This window comes from Oryzias melastigma, linkage group LG8, assembly GCF_002922805.2.
Source record: "Oryzias melastigma strain HK-1 linkage group LG8, ASM292280v2, whole genome shotgun sequence".
Lineage (NCBI taxonomy): Eukaryota > Metazoa > Chordata > Actinopteri > Beloniformes > Adrianichthyidae > Oryzias > Oryzias melastigma.
This window is the reverse complement of record NC_050519.1, coordinates 22,743,734-22,764,009: the sequence shown is the minus strand read 5'-3', so window position 1 is coordinate 22,764,009 and position 20,276 is coordinate 22,743,734. Positions and strand designations below refer to the sequence as shown.

At 41.2% G+C, this 20,276-nt stretch overlaps 2 protein-coding genes across 7 annotated transcripts in view; both read right to left on the bottom strand.

The window, feature by feature from the left end:
• Positions 1–6,987: 6,987 nt before the first annotated feature.
• Positions 6,988–11,162, bottom strand: hoxb2a (homeobox B2a). The gene is made up of 2 exons (XM_024271655.2): positions 9,718–11,162; positions 6,988–8,989 (listed from the first exon to the last, which is right to left on the bottom strand). The coding sequence occupies exons 1-2, from the start codon at positions 10,202–10,204 to the stop codon at positions 8,217–8,219; spliced, it is 1,260 nt and encodes a 419-aa protein (XP_024127423.1). The 5' UTR covers positions 10,205–11,162; the 3' UTR covers positions 6,988–8,216.
• Positions 11,163–14,626: 3,464 nt separating this feature from the next.
• Positions 14,627–20,276, bottom strand: part of hoxb3a (homeobox B3a) — a 39,153-nt gene continuing 33,503 nt past the window's right edge. For all 6 annotated transcript variants that reach the window (XM_024271656.2, XM_024271657.2, XM_024271658.2 and 3 more), the window contains exon 3: positions 14,627–18,887. In XM_024271656.2, coding sequence (XP_024127424.1) covers positions 18,022–18,887 — 866 coding nt within the window. In that variant the 3' untranslated portion in view covers positions 14,627–18,021. The remainder of the gene's footprint in view (positions 18,888–20,276) is intronic.

Genomic DNA, 20,276 nt, shown 5'->3' with positions numbered 1-20,276 from the left:
AAATCACAACAATGATGGTGATGCAGGAGATAAAGGAGCAGTCTGTGTGTTCCTGCTTGGCAGCGAGCCGACAGGCGGTGACAGCTAGAAGAGAGAGATTATTGGAACACACACATTCACCATCTCTGCTTCACACTCACGTGCAGCGGCTCCGAGGTGAGATATGTCTCACGCATGGATGTGCTCTTCTGTAATCTCTCCGTCTACAAGATACACTTGGATGAATGGATACAAGCGACAGAGACGCTGAACTGCGGCGCCGATGCTGCTGTTGAGTTCAGTTTCTAGAAAACCGCTTGGTGTGGTTTATGATATTTCTGCTCGATTTAAATCTGAGGTCATGTAAAAATGATGACCTCAGGGTAACGGATGTATTTTACGCTTTTTTTTTTTAAGTCTGGCTGCACATACACTTAAAGAAATTTCAAAATATTTGGATGCATTCTCACTTCCCTCTTGTGAATCATGATATCTTGTATCTGTGGAAGATTGAACTCTTTAACAGCGTAGATCCAGTCTTTATGTTCTTTGATTTATTATAACTTTACAGCCGTTGAAATGATAATTCCAGTAGATTCTGAAGGAGAAAAGCGGCTACTGGAATTATCATGTTAACAGTTGAAAAGTTACAGCATGTTAAAGATTTTGTGTTTAAGCGTCACCGGGTTTAAGAACCACTCCCTTTAGCCCTCCAAACTCTCCGTTTGGAGGGCTAAAGGGACGTCACTTCCACTTGATGACATCATCAATAGTCACCGGTTTGCTAGTATTAGCGTAAAGCTTCCAGGGCTTCCGTACATTTAAATGTAAACTTCTGTGGTTCAGAGTGCGTGAAGAAACGCGATTCTCTACGTGATTTACCCTCGCTAGGGTGGGATGTTTAAAAAAATACTTGCACTACAAATGCCCCTACAAATGGAGGGGTAGTGAGAAGGGAAGAATTCGGATTGGCCTGAATGTTTTTTACATGTTCTTGTTGCATTTTTTCCAGGTCTTGTTCACGGCTCCAATATTGCTCACCATTTTTGTTGCAACGGTAATGTTAGCTTCGGGTCGCCAGGGGCTGTAAGCTAGTGGGAGAGCATGTAAACAGATGGATGATGGGAAGTAGGGACAAGCTTACTCAGCATCAACAGTCCTGCCCACAACTCAGAGGTGAATTTCTAGTGAACTCCTGCTGTTTAGTAGAAACGATATCCTTGAAAATGACAGATTTTTTTTTTGTTTGTTTTAGACTAAAAACAGCATCATCACAACTAGAAAAGTCGCATTACCTGCAATAATGCTAGTGTGAATTCTTTTTGCTGAAAGGAGTCGCTGAAGCTGCTGAAACTTTTTGCTGAAAATGGTGACACAATTCACTTTACCTGCTGAAGATATTTGCTGAAAATGCAGAGCTATTTACAGAATGTTAAATTTGCTATGAAAGAGCGCTGAAGTTGACCTAAATTTCATAAAGAATTGTAGTCAAATTGCTTAAAATTCCCTTATACATACCAATTTGGCAAAAATATTTATTGTGTATCTTAAATATGAGCTAAACTCCAAATTAGCTCAAAAAACCTCAGTAGATGCCAAATTACTCAAAAAGCTAGGTTGTTGATTAAATATGAGCTAAACTCCAAAATAGCCTAACATTCCTCAGTAAACTGAATCAGCCAAAAACTTTAGCATGTTGCTAAAATATTAGGTGAAATCTTTTTTGAAAATAACTATAAAAGATGAAAACAAAGTCAATGTATACATTTAAAGTCTTGTTTCTAATCTACTTAAAATGATGAAATTTAAAGACTTTCTCATTCATTTCCTGTGGGGCATATTTAGCTCAATATTTCAAACACTATAAAGTTTATGAATACCAAAAATACAATGTCCTGGACGAGCTGAACGTTTGATACCAAGATTACTGAAATCACTAACAGGAGCAGGAGAATCACTATATTGTGAATGCTTACTAAGCAATCACACAATTAAAAAACCAATAGGAACGATTTTACAATACATCCAAAGATGATTAGAGTGGAGGTTTTTGCAGACGTTACAGAGTCATGAAGAGTCCTTCGTCATGTGAGGCGTCTAAGTGGGAGGCAGCAGCTTGCAGCTGGTTAAAGGCACAAAAGTGTGAGGAAAAGAAAATGCTAATTAGTAACATTTTTCTCCTGGAAGGACATTGCCTGGGATTTACACAAACAGATGCTGAGTTTGTGCTCAGTCCCTCCTGTTCACTCTCACAGTTTCATAGCTTGAAGAGCCCTCGTAGAAATGCGCCTCACCTTCTGCTCAGAACAGATGGTTTTTAAAAGACGGACCGGGGCGATGCGACTCTCACCATCAAAGCAGAAGCCCTGCAGTTCACTCTGCACACGCTGACGTTATGATAGCCGTCGACTGAAAGTCATTATTTCACAGTTTGATACTTTTCTGTCTCAGCTGAGCTCTGGAGCGCTGTCATGGGTTTCATGACTGATTTAGACACGAATGTAAGTTTACTTTTTAGGATGTTTGCAAAAACACTGAACAAGAGTATCAAAACTGCAGTTTGAAGAGGCTAAACTCAAAACAGGTTCTTGATGGATCAGGAAAACTTTGGGACAGACTCTACAACCAAAATCAGATGGATGTTTTCTTCTTCTAAAAGAAAAAAGAAAACCTAAACATAAAAACTCCCATTTTGCTTGTAAAATGTTGCAAATTATTTTTGCCAACCTTGTAAAATTCCATTAAATGTAAATATATACCCTGATGGAAAGGCTGAATCCTAAACTCGCCATTTGATTAAATGCTTGATTGTGTGAATGTTTAGTAATCATTCACTATAGTGACTCTCCTGCTCCTTTCTGTACTTTGTCAGCACGTGAAAACTCAATCAGATCTCGTTCAGACATTACAGTTTGTATTTTTGGTTTTCATAAACTTTATAGTTTTTGAAATATTTAGCAAAATATGCCCCATAGGAAATCAATGAGAAAGTCTTCAAACTTAAAATTTTAAAAAGATTAAAAAATAAGCCTTTAACTATAAGGGACTATATTTTGATTTTTTATAGAAATGTTCAAGAAATTTGGAGTTTACCAAATATTTTAGCAACATGCTAACATTTGTGGCTAATTTGTTATCTATTTGAGTTTTTAGGCTAATTTAGAGTTTAGCTTCTATTTTAGCAACAGATGAACATATTTGGTTAATTTGATATCTAATGGTGTATTTTTAGGCTAATTTTGGAGTTCAGCTAATATTTTAGCATTTTTGGCTAATTTGCGATCTTCTGAGGTTTTTATGGGCACAATTAGTTTAGCTTCGATTTTAGCAACAGACTAACAGTTGTAACTAATTTATTTTACTGAGGAATTTTGGGTTATTTTAGAGTTTAGTTAGTATTAAGCAATGAGCTAGCCTTTTTGCTAATTCGGAATCTACTGAGGTTTTTAAGGGCTAATTTGGAGTTCAGCTCATATTTAAGCAACACTAAATATTTTTGTAAAATTGGCATGTTTTAGGGATTTTTAAGCAATTTTACTACAAAATTTTCAGAAATTTAGGGCAACTTTAGCGCTCTTTCATAGTTCTTTAACCAAATTTCCAGTCATTTAGCAAACATTCAGCAAATATTTTAACATTTTGCAAATAACTTTTGAATTTCAGCAAATCCCTTTAGCAATTAAAGTAAAGTGGGTCCCCATTTTCAGCAAAAAGCTTCAGCATCTCTTGCGACTACTTATAGCAAAAAGCATTCACACTGGCATCATCACAGGTAATGCAACATTTGTAGTTGGCTTTAGAAATGCTGAGGAGCTCTGACCTGATCAGGTGTGTCCTCAGCACCTCCACAAGCATCACAACAAACTCCACCAGCAGAATCTAGGAGTTCCTCCCTTTACCTGAACCCGCTCCATCAAAATAAGAATGTGGAGGTTGTGTTTGTTGTTTCTGTGGAAACAAATCAACAATTTCCTCACAATGAAAGAACGCCCTTAAACATTAACAGATGTTCACACTGGAGGACAGCTCCCTGAGTCACGCTCAGCTCCAACATGTTTATCATTCATGGAGAAGAATTAACTGCAAATAAATCTGAAGTTTTAAAGAGTGTGGCGTGCTGTCCCTCTCTGCCACATTTCTAAATTCCAGATTTGGTGACGCTGATGGAGGAAGAACGATGGTGTCGGCACAGTTTGTGGACATTTTTCAAACAAAGAAACAGATTCTTTAGGCCTGTTTTTGGTCACATTTTGATTCCAAACAACAGCTGCAGCTGGAGGCAAATTATGACCAAACAAGTATTTTCCTCTGATTGTATGTGGGAAACTCCAGCTGTGTTTTTTCATTCCTCATCTGAACATGCAGATCCAGAGGCAGAAATGCTTTACTGGAGCTACCTCCAGCAAAGAGTCCACAACCAACAGACCCCAAATCTCCACACACTGGCTGGAGGTCTCACAGACGAGTGTTTGAACATCACACCCAGAGGTGACGTTGTTTCTCTGCTATAGAAGCTGTGAATCTCGGAGAAGACTGTATCTGTCATATTTTGGGACACAGTGACACATAAACATGCAGTTAAAAAATATATATATATATATATAAGTCACACCCATGTATATGTCACAAGAACAAAAAGAAGACGAAGAAAAACATATATAACTCACTCAGTAGTTTAAGTAGCACTTTTGGGAGAAAAGTCTGACATTTCAGAACAAATTCGCCAAGCCCAGCGTAGATAAATAAATAAATACTCAAGAATACCTACTTTGGATCTATGTCAGAAAAATATCAAAGTTTAAGAGAAAAACCATCAGATTCTCTTCCATGTTTGTTTTGGACGACACTTCTTCTGCCACTCTCAGGAGCAAATACTCAGATGCAGCTCCCTCTAGTGGTAGTTAGAGGAACCGACGCTGAAAGACAACCAGTGTTTACTAGGAAAATAAATATATTTATGTCAAGATAAAGGAAACACAAACGAGTCACTCCTGAGTATAAGTTGCACCCTGGCTGAACAATGAAAAACAACCTGCTTCTTATATTCCATAAAATACGGTATGTGAAATAAATGTAAGTGCCTGTTTCTTGAGAGGCTTCTGCTTTCCTTTGAAACACCTGATGAAACTTTTAAAAAGTTGGAAATGCTTTTGTGCAAAAATATGAAACAAAGTGAATCCTGAACACTAAGAAGAAAAAGGTTTTGTTGCCCTTCATATTTCTCGGGAAAGCCCCACACATCTGCTTCCAACGCCATATTTCTGCCGTCATTTTTCCATTTTCACTCCAGTCTGCAGCTGTCGGACACCTCACTGATGCCAGTAAATAAATCTGGTGAATATTAAATCTGTTTTTCTTGCATTATGAACTTTTACAGACACTTTTACATGTACCAAAGAGAAAAATAAAGAGATTTGTGCAAGATAGAACATCTTTCAAACGTTCTTGACCTGAAAGGTTGACATTTGGAATCAATCACGTTCCAGCCTGTCACACTTTGCTTCCACTCAGCTGAAGCTATTAAATGTCAGTTAGACGCAAGTTTATGCAAGTTATACGCTTTTGAATTAATGCAAATGTTTTGCAAAGTTTTTTTTACCTTAAAACAAATGAGTGAACATCAAGTGTTAGTTTATGCAAAGCAGTGTCTGAACCGGCTCCAGCTGAGACAGAAATAGGAGATTCCATTTTATTCTAAATTGAGCTTAACTGCTAAAACCAGAAGAAAAAAAATACATTTCTTTAAAAACAGCTTTCTTAAGGTGCCGTTCAGCCTTCGTCTTTGTCCTTTCTGTCCACCATGACTGCCGCCTGTCAGCACAGGGCTGCAGGCATAAAAAAGTCACATCTGTTTTACTTGTTTTACTTGTGGAAATCTTACTTTAGAGGCCAATGTTGTAAAGTCTTAATTTTACAAATTTAAAGTTCAGCTAATTAGTTTGTGTCAAAGCAAAGGCTTCACCATCCTTTTCCTGTGTAAATTAGTCGTTCATATGTTCAACAATTCCTAGATTTTGTTACCGGAGCATCGCGATGCTTTCACCTGTTCTGCTGCTCATCCATCTAAATATATAAATGTAAATGAGCCCACAACACCTCAGTGCTTGGAATTTTTCAAAACATCTATCAAAATACAAATTTTGAACAGTTTATAAATCACTCAGGATCTTTATCATGTTTTTTCCTTACAGCAGCTTAAATGTTTATTTGAATTGTAAGGTATATCACTGAAAAAAGGGAAATCTAAGTGAAATTAACCATTTTAAAACTCATGCTTATTTTTTTAATAGTAAGATCATTCTTCTCACTCAGCAGATTTTACGCCAGATAATTTCCCTTATTTTAAGAGTTTTGGTACTTAATTATCTCAGTAAGATATTAAGACTTGTTAATAAGATTGTATTACCTGTTATGAGGAAAAACTTGAAACTAGAATCTCAACAGTAACATTATCTTCATTCATGCAGGAGTTTTGCTTTAATTCAAGAATTCCAAGTAAGTTATCATGCACAGTGAGAGAAGAATAGTGCTAACAGTTCACTCTTTTTGAAGAATAGAAAAATACTATTGTATAGTATATTTGGCTGGTTTCAAGAAACAGGTCCTAGTGGTTAGCATAAAGTCAAGGTAACTTTACAGCAAAATCTTAATTAGAATCATTCTGAAAAAAATATCTTAGAAATCATATTTATATTAGTCAAAATGAGCTTAATATGAATAAAAATACACTATTTTTTAGATTTTTGTGGTTCTTATGAGGTTAGATATTTTTGAAAAGTCTTGACAAGCTAAATGCTCTTGTTCTGTTCAGATAATTTTTCTTATTTTAAGCCATATATACTTTATTTTTTTAACATATTTCTTGTTTTTACAAGCAGACTTTTTAAAGAGGATGAGTTTACAAAAACTTGTCAAAATTAAAAAATAAATGTATAAAAGAAGATTTTGGACAAACAACTGGAAACGCCGGAGGAACAATGCTCAAATCGGATGTACAAATTATTGCTGTTTTTTTTTTGTTATTTTTAAATTACTGGTCCAAAAATGGTCTTTTTCTTAGCTTGTCGTCTCTTTTAGTGCTTGACACAATGGCTGGAGCGCGCGCACGTGCACACGCACATGCACACAGCGCCTGTCACTGTGGGCCAGTCATCCTGTAATGGCTGCCACTGCTCATTGTTCACATCCTCCTTTGTCTCCAGCGCCATTTTGACTCTGGAGGGGAGCAGTTAGCATGTTAGCATCACAGGCTAGCAGAGGGGAAGTCCTGTTTTCCTGTCTGCACTTCTCTGGGTGAGGCAAACAGGAGCTGCATTACAACACCCTGCTGCTAAACATCAGCAGAGGGATTCGTTTTATTTTATCAATGTGTAATTATGTCATTAAGAAGAGTTATTAGCATTGGCTGTGTGTGCTCCTCTCAGGCTCTGCAAACTCAGCTTGCCTTAAATTCATAAATATTTCATAGGGAACATTTTGCACAAAAAATAAAATGTTTTCAATAAAACTTGGATCCAATTATGCACATTAGCCCTAAATTAAAAAAATAAAAGAGTAAAATTTTCTGATCAATTGTATTATGCACCACATGAATTATTGTCATCCAAATGTTAAATAAAATAATAACTATTCATATTTAAAATTTTAAAACCACCAATCTAAAATATTGGAATTCGAAATAAAATATAAAACAACATTAACTTGTTGGAGGCTCATTTTTCTAATACAAAATTATGCACATAATCTTTCTTTTTTTCTTTTCTTTTTTATTATTATTATTCCACTATGAAAATATATGTACAATAAATAATTTGGATTTGCACTATTAAAGAATCTCAATAAATAAACTAAGGTCTAAACCTGGAGTCTTCAGCAGGGTTTCCACTCGTCAGTCCAGACTCTGCACCGTTCCTGAGAAATTATGAGGATCCACGAAGCTGAGAGGGAACGAATCCACGCACTGAGGAGGAAGAGGAGGAGGATGAAGAGGAACGGCCTGCTAGCAACAAAAAAACGATCCAAAAATATTCAAGGGGATAATTACGAGAAATTGTCCACATTTTCTATGAGGAAAACAAAAATATCCTTTTGATGAGGGGATAAAAAAAGAATAAATGTCCCCGTTAAACTACAATACAGCTTGAAATGAAAACCAGCTCTAAAAAAATCTTATGGAATGTTGGGATTGTTTTTCTCTTCCTTTCCTTTCTTAAAATCATTTTTATTGAACTGCTCCCTCAGAAGTTGAGGTGCTGCAGGTCTATGGTGCACAGTGTGCTTGTGAACAAGTCAAAGTCCTCCTCGGAGAAATCCACCGGGCTGTCCAGCGAGCTCTGCAGGCTGGGCGAGAGGCAGGCGTCCTCGGGGAAGAAGGTCAGGTCAGGCAGGGCCGATGAGGAGGTGGAGGAGGCGGCGTGAGGCTGCGATGAAGCGACAGCGGAGTCCCGCTGCTCGGAGAACTCTCCCAGCGGCATCAGGCCGGTGTTGGAGATGTTTTTCCGGGGGAATGCGGGCGGAGACGGAGGCTGCGCGCTGGAGTCGCGCGGGCCCGCGGTCCCGAGCAGCAGCGGGTGTTCAGAGGCGCTCGGGCGGCCTGCGTCCTCCGGCGTGGGACGCGCATTGTCCCCGCTGTCATCGGTGAAAGAAAGGGGGGTTTCGCCGTCCGAGGAGGCCTCCCCCGTCCCGGAAGCTTCCAGCGGTTGACTGGAGTACGGGGAGGACGCGTCCGCGCCTTCAAGCGGCTCGAAGGCGCTGGAAGGCGGGCTTCCTCCGCCGCCGTCCCGGTGGTGTGTGGTCTGCCGCTTGTGTTTCATCCTCCGGTTCTGGAACCAGACCTTCACCTGCCTCTCCGTTAGGTCCAAAAGAGCGGCGATCTCCACCCTCCTCGGCCGGCATAGGTACTTGTTGAAGTGGAACTCCTTCTCCAGCTCCAGCAGCTGCGTGTTGGTGTAGGCCGTGCGTAAACGCCGGGACCCGGCTGCGCTGGCGTCCAGAGCCGCCTGGCTGGAATCTGGTGGAAACAAGTAAAGAAAATAAATTATATTTAAATGTTTTATTAATTTATAGAACTGTATAAGACTTATAGAAATGTATTTTGACGCTCTGGATTGTGTTGAAAGAAAGAACGCAGATGAAAGGTGGAATGGGGACCAACGTTCTGAATAGATGAGAGAAAGCAGGAAATTAGAGGAGATGGAACAAGAAGAAAACACGAAAATCTCATTAAAATGAAGGAGGGCAGGAAAAGGGTGGAGGTCAGTGGAAGAGGCAGAAATGACCCAGAAATTCAGATTGTGCATCAAATGTTTCCTGTGCCCCAGCCCCCACCCCGCCATACTTCAGGCTTTTTGCCTCCCTCCAATATGGCGACCATGCCAATGGAGCAATGGATATGTATTATAATAAAGCTTCATATCGGAGACTGCAGAGCAGTTATGGATGAAAGAATTTCAGCACACGCGCTCCTGCGCTAATTATGAGTCGGTGTATGTGTGGAAATACAGATGAAATGCTGCGTGGAATCACTGCACAGCACTGCAGCATCATGCAGTGCTGCAGATGCACACATGTACACATGCACAGCATCACAACAATTCACACGCGTGCGCGCAAACACACTAAAGCACATGCACGAATGTAGAATGGTGAAAACGAGGAAAGATTTTGTAGAAAATGAAGTTTCTGGCTCCACACACACACGCACGCCACTCCCTGCATGCGCCCCGCGCACATACAGACCTGTGGGCGACTCGATGTCCGCTGAAGCGTACCCAGGGGCGGTTGGAGACGGGTAGGACGGGGCCGGGGCTGAGACCGACCCTCCTCCGCCGGGGCCGCCCGCAGTCTTCGAGCACTTCTTGGAGGATTTCTTCTCCTTCATCCAGGGAAACTCGTGGGCCAGCGGAGCGACCGCGGCGGCCGTAGCCGGGCCCGGGGCCTGACCGGGCGGACCGGGTTGCTCCGCGACTCGGTGGTGCGTCGGGTGTCCATTTGTGGCAGAGGCTCTCCGGCTTTGCTGATTCCCAGCTGCTGCTGCTGTCGGCTGGATGGCTGTGCACGGGCTCAGGCTGGGGATGGTGTGCTCGAAGGGAGGCGGAATTACTGTCGACTCCTTGATTGATGAAGTTTGAAATGACTCCAGGACGGCGGGGAAGGACGTCAGGCACTCTGCTAGGGAAGGCTGGCTGTTTATAAACCCGATCTCTCTCTCAAATTCAAAATTCATAGCTTCCTCAGACCGGTTTCAGCCTCAAACGGCGAAACCCCGAATAATCCCTTCCCCAAAACAAAAAGGAAAAAAGGGACACACACACACGGGCATGCACGCTCATGCGCGTGCACACCCACGGAGCATAATATGGCTTATCAGGAAAATGACAAAACAAATAAAAACACGCACCAGCATGTACGCTCCTGGCCGCGCCGGCGTCAATGCGTAGCCTTTTTCATAATTGTGTATATTGGTTATATTACAGGAGACCTGGGCAGCTAAACTGAAGAACTATGGGGCGAAATTGCAGCCAATTCCTCGTCACGTGACCCAGAACAGCCAATCGGTGCCCCGGGCCCAGCGGCTGAGATGTCTGTGGGAAGCAGGATTATTATTTTTCCACCAAACATGGAGGCAGAGAGAATCACCGTGCCATTGTCTGTGCGTAACGGGGGGTCGTTTGTGAGGAGAAGGCGGCCGGTCGCCATGTGCGCCGTGTGGGCGGCAGGTCCGCGCATCCCAGCCCCTGACAGGCGCAAACAATGGACATTCGCTCCACTCCTCTGGGCTGATGTAATGGCGGGTAACATCAGGCGAGAGGAGCTGACCGGCACCGTTTACAATATGTCTTCTCAGTGGAATGAAAGAATCGGTTTCCAGCGCTCACATCATTAATCTTAGAGTGTGACACAGGCGAAAGTCCCCCACTTATAGGCTCAGAAAACGCGGAGACGCTTTGAAATGCTGCGGCAGGAAGGATGGGGCGCGTAGCTCAGATGGAGGCAGTGGCTTAGCAGGGAAAGTGTGTAAGTGTTGAATTTACGCATCTTTGTTTATGACAGAAATGGAGTTCAAATGTGATCAGCGGGACAGCGCGGCTGGTGACTGAGGCATCCGTGCGCGTGTTTTCATGCAGCTCCAGAGTTCACACCGAGGTCGCTTCAGCGGCTAAAAAAAATCAGAGAGCGCGCGCCGCGTCCTCCACGCAAAAAAGGAATCAAGCAATCCAAAAAAGACAAGAAGAAAAATACGCGTTTGTTTCCAAATGCTCCAAATAAAACCGCGCGCGGGCAGGTTTGGGATAAAAATCCAGAATTTGGGAGTTTTACTGAGAACTTTTGGGGAGGGCCAAAGGAGCCCCGAGTGGGAGCAAAGAAATGCGGTGATCAATCTTTCTCCTCGAGAGAGCTGACAGCAGCTCTTCTTTCTTCCCACGGAACAAGAGAGCTGCAGTCCTGTCCTCGGCCTCTCTGTCTTCATACTTTACCGAGGATTTCTTTGTCACGTCCAGACCTGCGCACCAGCGCGCGCAGCAAAACTACCAGTTTCATTTACCTTTTTTTTAAGATAATTTTTATTTGTTATATATATATTTAAATAACAATCTGCTGCTCAGCAGTTTCTCCAGCTGTCTCTGCGCCGGGGAGAGGCGAACATGCAGCAGAAATGTGCGTAGGAGTTCAGGAGAAACGCGCGCGCGCTCAAAGAAAAACGCTTTGTGTTCTTTGTTTTTCTTTATTTTAGTTTAACTTTTTTAAAAACTAGGCTATGAATTTAATTATAGAAAATAATATTAGAGGACTTAAAAGACAAAATAAGGTTTGAAATTTTGAACCCAAATTCAAATATACATTTTTAAAATGTATTTACTTTGTTAAAATTAATCTTTTTTATTACATTTTACCTTAAAAATACTTTTTGCTTAAACGTTCAATTATTGTTCCTTTACAATTGTCGCAACATTATGTAATAATTAAAAATAATTAAATTAAATTCATAAAATAAATAAATAATTACACCAAAAATTTGAATAATTGTTGCATATAATTAAAGTTAAGAAACCCCATTATTAATAATTACTTTATTATAATTATAATTCATTAAGAAAGTCAGAGCACGTGGCCTCCCAGTTGTGGATGTTTGACTGTGATTTAGACTTTTTAATGATAACATTATGATTATTACATTATGAAGTAAGTGCAGCGCGGGGACGAGCTGTGGTCCCACGTGAATGGAAGTGTTTGTTTGTTGTTTACGCACTGCCTGGATAGCACACTGAACGCGTGGTTATGAAAATGGCGCCTGTGAAGCGGAGGCAGCAGTCTCTCTCCGAGCGGCTCTGCTTTCTCCCGCGCGCTGCGGAGCACGGACCCAGCTCTCCCGCGCGCGCTTTTACGAGGCAATAAATTAGATCCAATCTCTGCTTATTGGTGTTTTTATTGTCTGTTAGTCCAGAGGAGATGTAAAAGCGAAGTATGGCCGTTATTTATGGGATCCTGATTTATGTGCCAAGGTTTATGCTGCTGTAAGGCCACCGAGCATGCGCGTGGCAGACATGGAAAAAAAGGAGAGAAAAAATGCGGAGTGGGGGGTGGGGGACCACGTGACAACACCAAAGCGCGTGCGTCGTTTTTGCTTTTTTTCTTGACAGTATAAACATCCTCAGAAGACAAAAAGCGTTGGCTGCTCTGCTGTCTGCATGGCTTGTGAAGAAAAAAGGCCACGTGCAGTCAGGACACCGCACCATACCAGACACTGATCTGAATACAGAGAGCTCTAAATCAACACGCGGGATGCACTCAGACATTTTCGTGTTTCTGTGTGAGGAATGTCTGCAGACTTCTAACCGCCAGATGCTGCCTTTTGTTGTTAGCCAGGAGTCTGCTCAGCCCAAGAGGACTGAGATCTACCTGTCTGCGAAACGCTCCAGTCAACCCGTTTAATCACACCTTCATTCATTCACAAAGCATCAGTCCATCATGGGAGACAGACATGAACAGTGTTAGGGTAATAGATTACAAAGTAACGAATTACTGTAATCTTACTACTTTTGTCAGTAACGAAGGAACATATTAAATTAGAATTCAAATTTCCGAAATAAATTAGTTACTGGACTAAAGAAATCTCGTCACTCCATTACTTCAGCTTTGCAGGCTCTGACTTTTTTCTCTCGGCTGAATGAAACAAAAAAGAGAAAAAAAAGTAACGGGCATAAACGTGCACACGCTACTGCAGAGATGTTGTCACTGTGACATTTCTCACACTGCTGTCTGATTTATAAGGAAATCTGGTTCTGTCTTGCAGGGGTCCCCAAACATTTTCTTGTGAGGGCCACGTAACTGTTTTCTCTGATGTGGGGCCGGTTTGTAGGCTAACAGAAAACGTGTAATAATAACAGCCTAAACGTAAACAGTTTTACAGAAACCCACACATTGTCAAATTTTAAATAAATCATTTCCGTAATCTTCAAAGAAAACAATAATACAAAAATATTTTAAAAACTAGATATAGATCATTACCTGTGATAATGCTAGTGTGAATGCTATAAACTGAATTTGGCTGCTGAAGATGTTAGTGCTGATAGCTGAAGATGCTGAAGCTGATAGCGAGCTAAAATATTAGCAAAATGCCAAATTATTCTAAAAAACAGAAAAAAAAAATCTAAGTTTGCCAAAACAGCTAGCATGTAGCTGAAATATTAGCTAAATGGCAAATACTAGCCCAAAAATATTGTGAAATGTTTAATCTAGCTAAAACAGCTAGCAGGAAAGTAAAATATTAGCTAAGCTCCAAATTAGCCTAAAAAATGAAAAATTCTAAATTAGCCAAAAAGCCAGCATGTTGCTGAAATACTAGCTAAACAGCCTAAAAATCTTTAGTTACTACCAAAACACTCACCAGATTCAAATATATATGTATATGTATATATATGTATGTATGATCCTGGAGTTTGGGGACCCCTGATGTCTTGAAATATGTTCATACTTTGTACGAGGCCATTGATTTAAAAATAAAGTTACTTCAAACACAATAGGATCTAACTGTTTTTCTCTTAAGAATTTGTGCACGACTGAGAAATAAGTTAAGTAACGATCGTGAATTACTTTTTAAAACAAGTAATGAGTTAAGTAATTTCTTTACAATTTCATTAAGTAACTAAAGTAAAATAATCAATTACAAAGTAATTTACCCAACACATGAATCAGGGCTTTCTCCAAAGCAGGAACTCATCCTGACGTTATAGTAGTATCTCAAATTAAAATTAGCTTTGATATTCATATTTGTGACATGCTAGTAATCGTACGCATGTTAATGTTGGAACTTGACAATATAAAATAAAATGTATTCCTTTTACAAATGTGCTTACATTTAATTGCATTGTTTATTATTAATGTCTATTGATGCAAATTTGCTTTTTCGACCAGTTATCTTAATATAGCAGAATAAAAAAAGTTAATTATTTATAGTTGGAAATACATCCAGAAATTAAAGGGTTACGCTGCTTTGAATCAACAAAAGATGCTAACATAGTAGAAGTGTAACATGTGCAATGAACAAAGGGTTCCAAAATTTTCAGAATTGACTGATTTAGTTTTTTTGTCCCCCCAAAAAACCAGAGTCAAGTTTTTGAGCTTCTTAAAAAACTGCAGATTTCTCTGAATAACATAACATTTTATTAAAGAATTGTTTGACAGACAACTCTCGCGACAATTAAAGAAAAAAGAGCTACAAAGAGCAAAGAAAAAAAAAAAAGAAAAAAAAACCTCAAAAAAACGTGTTCAGTTCTCCAGCTAATATTTGTCTCTATTTTCATACTATGCACTGGCGGGACCAGAGTCCCAACACTCGCCGTTTTCCCTGTACAAGTCAAAACACTTATGTACAAGGGCCAGTCGAGTAACATAAAAACTACGCATTTTCTTCTAAAATACAAGAACTAAAAAAGTATAACTTCAGTACAAGGGACAAGAGGAAACACAATGTTATTTTTGTTTTTTTTTCATACCAGGTAAATACTAAAAAAGTACAGTATTTTTTTCCTCAATATAAATACATGAAGGATAAATAATATTAATATAAAACAGAAAGTCCTTTTAGACTGGCTATAACAAATAAATATTTATATATGAATGTTCACTTGAACACACATTGGCGAAAGACGCTTTGATTGGAAGGCCTTCCGTCTTCAAAATAAGATTTCATTATTTTTTTTAACCTTTAACCATCAAAATGTAAACTCTAAGTGCAACAATGATGCCCAGATGTAAAAAAGCATTTGTGTAGGTTATGAACTTTTGAAAACAACTGGAGGAATTTGCACCCTGAACGTGGGGAGTCGGGGGGACGGCTGTGCCCCCAAGTTACTCCCACTGACAGCCCAGACAAATAATCCCAGTTGTTTTGAAGAAAAACAAGTTGTACACATCTGCTCAGATTCCTGGGACATGCATTTTGTTCAAATATATACCCTGTTTCCACATTAAAAGTCAAGACATGAGAGAACAAAACAATAGAAAATGTGGGTTTTACAGCTCCACAAATCGAGAGTGTGACAGAGACGTGGAGGGGAGCGGGGTCCGAGAGGATGGCTTACATAAACATAAATAAATAGTTCTCTCAACTCTTGGTATTTACCCTGTGTCGACGATGTGCCAAAAGTAAGATGCGCCTTGCATGTCCTCTCACAGGTTTGTTTGAACACGTCAACAGCTGGCAACTCTGCTTGAGAAAGGAAGGAAGCTTAATGTTGCATGTAGGCGTGACTGAGAGTTTAGCCTATAAAACCCTGTTACAGTGATGGGGGAGCTCGCGGTGAGTGTGGGACGGGTGGGTTAGTGATGGGTCGATCTACACAGACAGACAGACAGACACAGACGGGTACTGCAGGAAGCAAAAAGAAGACAGCGAGTGGGGAGGCCGGCCGTCCAGTGGTTTTTCTCTGTGCTTTGTGGAGCAGTGTTGCATTTCTCCGGCTGATGGAGGGCCTGAGCCCCGCGTACAGCTCAGCTCCACTGCTGACAACAACATGTGTTGCCTGCAGGGGGAGAACACCCAGCATAATAAATCCAACCACCTCCTTAACTGCCCATTAAAATCTCAACGAGTTCATCTAGCAGGCAGGAGAGCCGTGTGTGTAAGAGGGTCTTGGGGGGAGAATTTGCCATCAAAGAACAATTTTCAACCGCATAATATCTCTAAGAGGGTCATTACAGGCTTTTTTTTACTACATCCCTGTTCCTACTTTCACGGTTTGGCCCCAGTCCTTTAAAAAAATCATCTAAAAAAGAAGACAGCAGCATAGTACTTCCATGGGAACCATGAGATTTAATTAGACTGTAGTAAAGTGATTGACTTAAACATCCTTTACTTCCAATTTCTTTGTGGCGTTTCAGATAAATTTCTGCATTTGTAAGCTAACATCTGTCAAGTTATGTCACTATTTATGCATACAAAAACACCTCACAACGCAAAATACTTCAAGTGAGGATTAACAAGCGTTTTAAAAAGGCCTATAGGAAGAGTTAAAGCTCAGTGAGCCAATAATTCATGTGAAGCATCAAACTAATATGCCAAATATTGCTATTTCTCCATTCTATTTAATTTGACATAGCTACGCGCCTTTTCAGTCTAGGGCCCAGCCAGCAAAGCCAAATGGGGCCCATATGGTTTCAAAGTGGCTGAAAAATGTGGGCCCCAATTTGGTTAATCTGCAATTTCTGTGGTGGCCCCACCTGTGTTTGCCCACATTAGCTGAGGTGGCCACTCAGTGGGTTGGTTCCCTACGCTAACCGGCCTCCTGGTGGATGGCGTAGCATGCAAGCAAGCTCCACTGCACCAAGCTAGCAAGCTCCGCTGTAGCAAACTCCGTTGTACTGAGCTAGAGAAATCTGCTGTAGATAGCAAGCTCTGCTGTAGCGAGCTAGCGAGCTCATCTGAAGCGAGCTCCGCTGTAGGGAGCGCCGGTGTATCAAACTAGCGACCTCTGGTGTAGCAAACACCGCTGTAGCGTGCTTGCAAAATCTGCTGTATCAATCTAGCAAAATCCACTGTAACAAGCCAGCGAGCTCCGCTGTAGCGAACTCCGTTGTACTGAGATAGAGAAATCTGCTGTAGATAGCAAGCTCTGCTGTAGCGAGCTAGCGAGCTCATCTGTAGCGAGCTCTGCTGTAGTGAGCGCCGCTGTATCAAACTAGCAAGCTCCGTAGTTTCGAGCTAGCAAGCTCCACTATAGCAAGCTCCAGTGCATTAAGCTTGCGAGCTCCTTTGTATCAAGCTAGCAAGCTCCCCTGTAGCAAACTAGCAAGCTCCGTTGTCCACCTTTGCAGCTAGCTAGTGTAGCAAGCCAACCCACTGAGTGCCCACCAAAGCTAATGTGGGCAAACACAAGTGGGGCCACCACTGAATCTGTGGACAAACCCACTTGGGGTCCACATTTTCTGCCCCACCTGGCCTTGCTAATAAAAACAGGGGTGTAACATACATTTGGGGGCTTGTCCGGGATCGTACATCCACACAGTTTTTATTTATTTTTTGGCCACTGCAACAAGTCATGTGAGTGACTCGTCTCCTTGTACTTTGATGCTCAGAGCTGCTCTGATGAAGGCAGTTAAAGTGAGGAGGAACATTTAGGACTCTTCTGATGGTTCTAGGTTGGACCAAAATGGTTCCAGAAGCTATTCTGGCAGTGCAGTGTTTTTTTGTTGTAGCTGTAGCTGATGCAGCATCCAGCAAACGTAGTGACACCATCATTTACATGTTTACTTTTGAGTTCTAAAGACTTGGCGTCGAACCATCCGTGTGGCCAAACGAATGTGTGACCACACGGATGGTTCAACGCAGAACCCGGATGTCAACACTGATTTTTGCTCTTTGTGGCCGTAGAGCAGAAGGCAAACCACTGGATGGGCGTGTCTGTCTTCTTTTGTCTCTCCCGCTGTCCCCTTGCAGCAGTAGAGCCCCCACACGTCAGCTAGCTTGTTAGTGAGACACGTGGTGCTACTCGTTTGTGGAGTCTTCACTAGTTCCTGCATTGTCGTTTTGTTCCAAACCTGCTACAGGTGGGTGAGCTTGGGTGCTTCCTGGATTCTGCCCTGAGAGGTGTGGTGCGCCGACAGCTCGGTGTAGGTGGGGTGTGTGGGGGGGTCGCAGGGACCCTGAGGCCCCCCTCCACCCACGTGGTGCTGGTTGGAGGCTGACATGGGCCCCGCGCCGTTGTAGTCCATGGTTTGGTGGTGAGGCGGCGTGGGTCCCAGGTGGTTTAGCCCGTACATGGAGGGCCCCGACCCAGCCATGGGTTCCACGTAGCCGCTGCCCCCAACGTAGACTGGACTGGCCTGTATGTTAGTTGGTGTCCCATAACCAGTGTTGTTGGCCTGCACCAGGCTGTGGTGGGAATGGGGGTCGCCATAATCTGGGTCTGGGGCACCATATTTCTGAGGGGGGCAGCTCTTCATGGGAACATTAGAATAGGCAGTAGACATTGAATAAGACACTCCTTGGTGGAGTTTTCCAAAAGATGGCGGCGAAGGGGTGTCATAGGCTGGGCCCCCTGCTCCGCCCCCTCCTCCCATGGGGTGCATGGAGTTTAGGAAGCTGGCAGAGGACTGCATAGGCAGAGGGGGGGAGCCTGTGGGGGACGGCCCTCCGGAGCTGGAGCTCAAGCCCTTGGACTTTTGGTCCTTCTTGTACTTCATACGTCGATTCTGAAACCAAATCTTGATTTGCCGTTCGGACAGGTTGAGCAGGTTGGCCATCTCTACGCGCCGGGGCCGACACAGGTACCGGTTAAAGTGGAACTCCTTCTCCAGCTCCACCAGCTGAGCGCTGGTGTACGCCGTCCGAGCTCGTTTAGAGGACGCCGACGAGCCGCTGGTGGGACTCTTCTCCCCGCTGCTGCCGCTCTCCGCTCCTCCTGACACTGGAGGGGGTACACAACGAGAGGAACCACAATGAAAAAAATCAGCCATGAAAGTAAAACAAATGTAACATAATGTTAAACAACAAATCACGATGTTTATTCAAAAGATTGTAAATATTTAAGAAAAAGAAGGAGAGAGACAGGCGATAATTAGATTTAAGTTTCACAGCCAAAACTCGTGATTTCTATCCAAATTTGATCAAATAAAAAACCTTTTCTTACTATGAGATAGTGCTGGGAGGATCGATCCAAAATATTGATAGTACTAGAAACTAGAAAAGTTGCATTGCCTGTATTTATGCTAGTGTGAATGCTGAAGCTTTTTGCTGAAAATGGTGACGTAATTCACTTTTATATCTCAAGGAATTTGTTTAAAAAACCAAGGCTATTTGCAAAAATGTTAAATTTGCTAAAAGACTGGAAATTCTGTTAAAGAACTATGAAAGAGTGCTGAATATGACCTCAATTTCTAAAACAAATTGTAGTAATATTGCTTAAAGATTCCTAATACATGTCCATTTAAAAAAAACCTTTAATGTGTTGCATAAATATGAGCTAAACTCCAAATTAGCCCTAAAAAGTAGATTCCGAATTAGCCTAAAAGCTAGCTTGTTGCTTAAATAGTAGCTAAACTCCAAAATAGTCTAAAATTAATCAGTAAACTAAATTAGTCAAAAATGTTAGCGTAGCCTGTTTCTAAAATAGAAGCGAAACTCTAAATTTGCCTAAAAAACCCCAGTTAATAGCAAATTAGCCAAAAATGTTAGCATGATGCTAAAATCGTAGCTAAACTCCATATTAACATAAAAATCCTTAGTAGATGCCAAATTAGCCCCCCCCCAAAAAAAACCTAACTTGTTGCTTAAATACTAACTTAACCTCAAAATAGCCTAAAATTCCTCAGTAAACTAAATTAGTCAGAAACGTTAGCCTTTTGCTTAGATATAAACTAAACTCTAAATTACCCTAATAAACCCCAGTAGATAACAAATTAGCCAGAAACGTTAGCACGTTGCTAAGATATTTGAAAATTACTCTAAAAGATGAAAAGATAGTCCATGAATATATTAAAAGGCTTGTTGTTAATCTACTTCAAATTTTAAAATTTGAAGATTTTGTCATTCATTTTCTATTAGGCATATTTTGCTCAATATTTCAAAAACGATAATGTTTATAAATACCAGACAAAACAAGCAGTAATATCCTGAACGAGCTGAACGTTTCAATACCAAGATTGATGAAATCAATGAAAGTGTGGTTGAGTTTTTACGTGCCGAAAAATGTTCAGAAAGGAGCAGAAGAATCACTATAGAATGAATGATTACTAAGAATTCACAGAATGTTGGGATTTATATCAGATTTACAAAAAAATATTGATATCTGTATCAA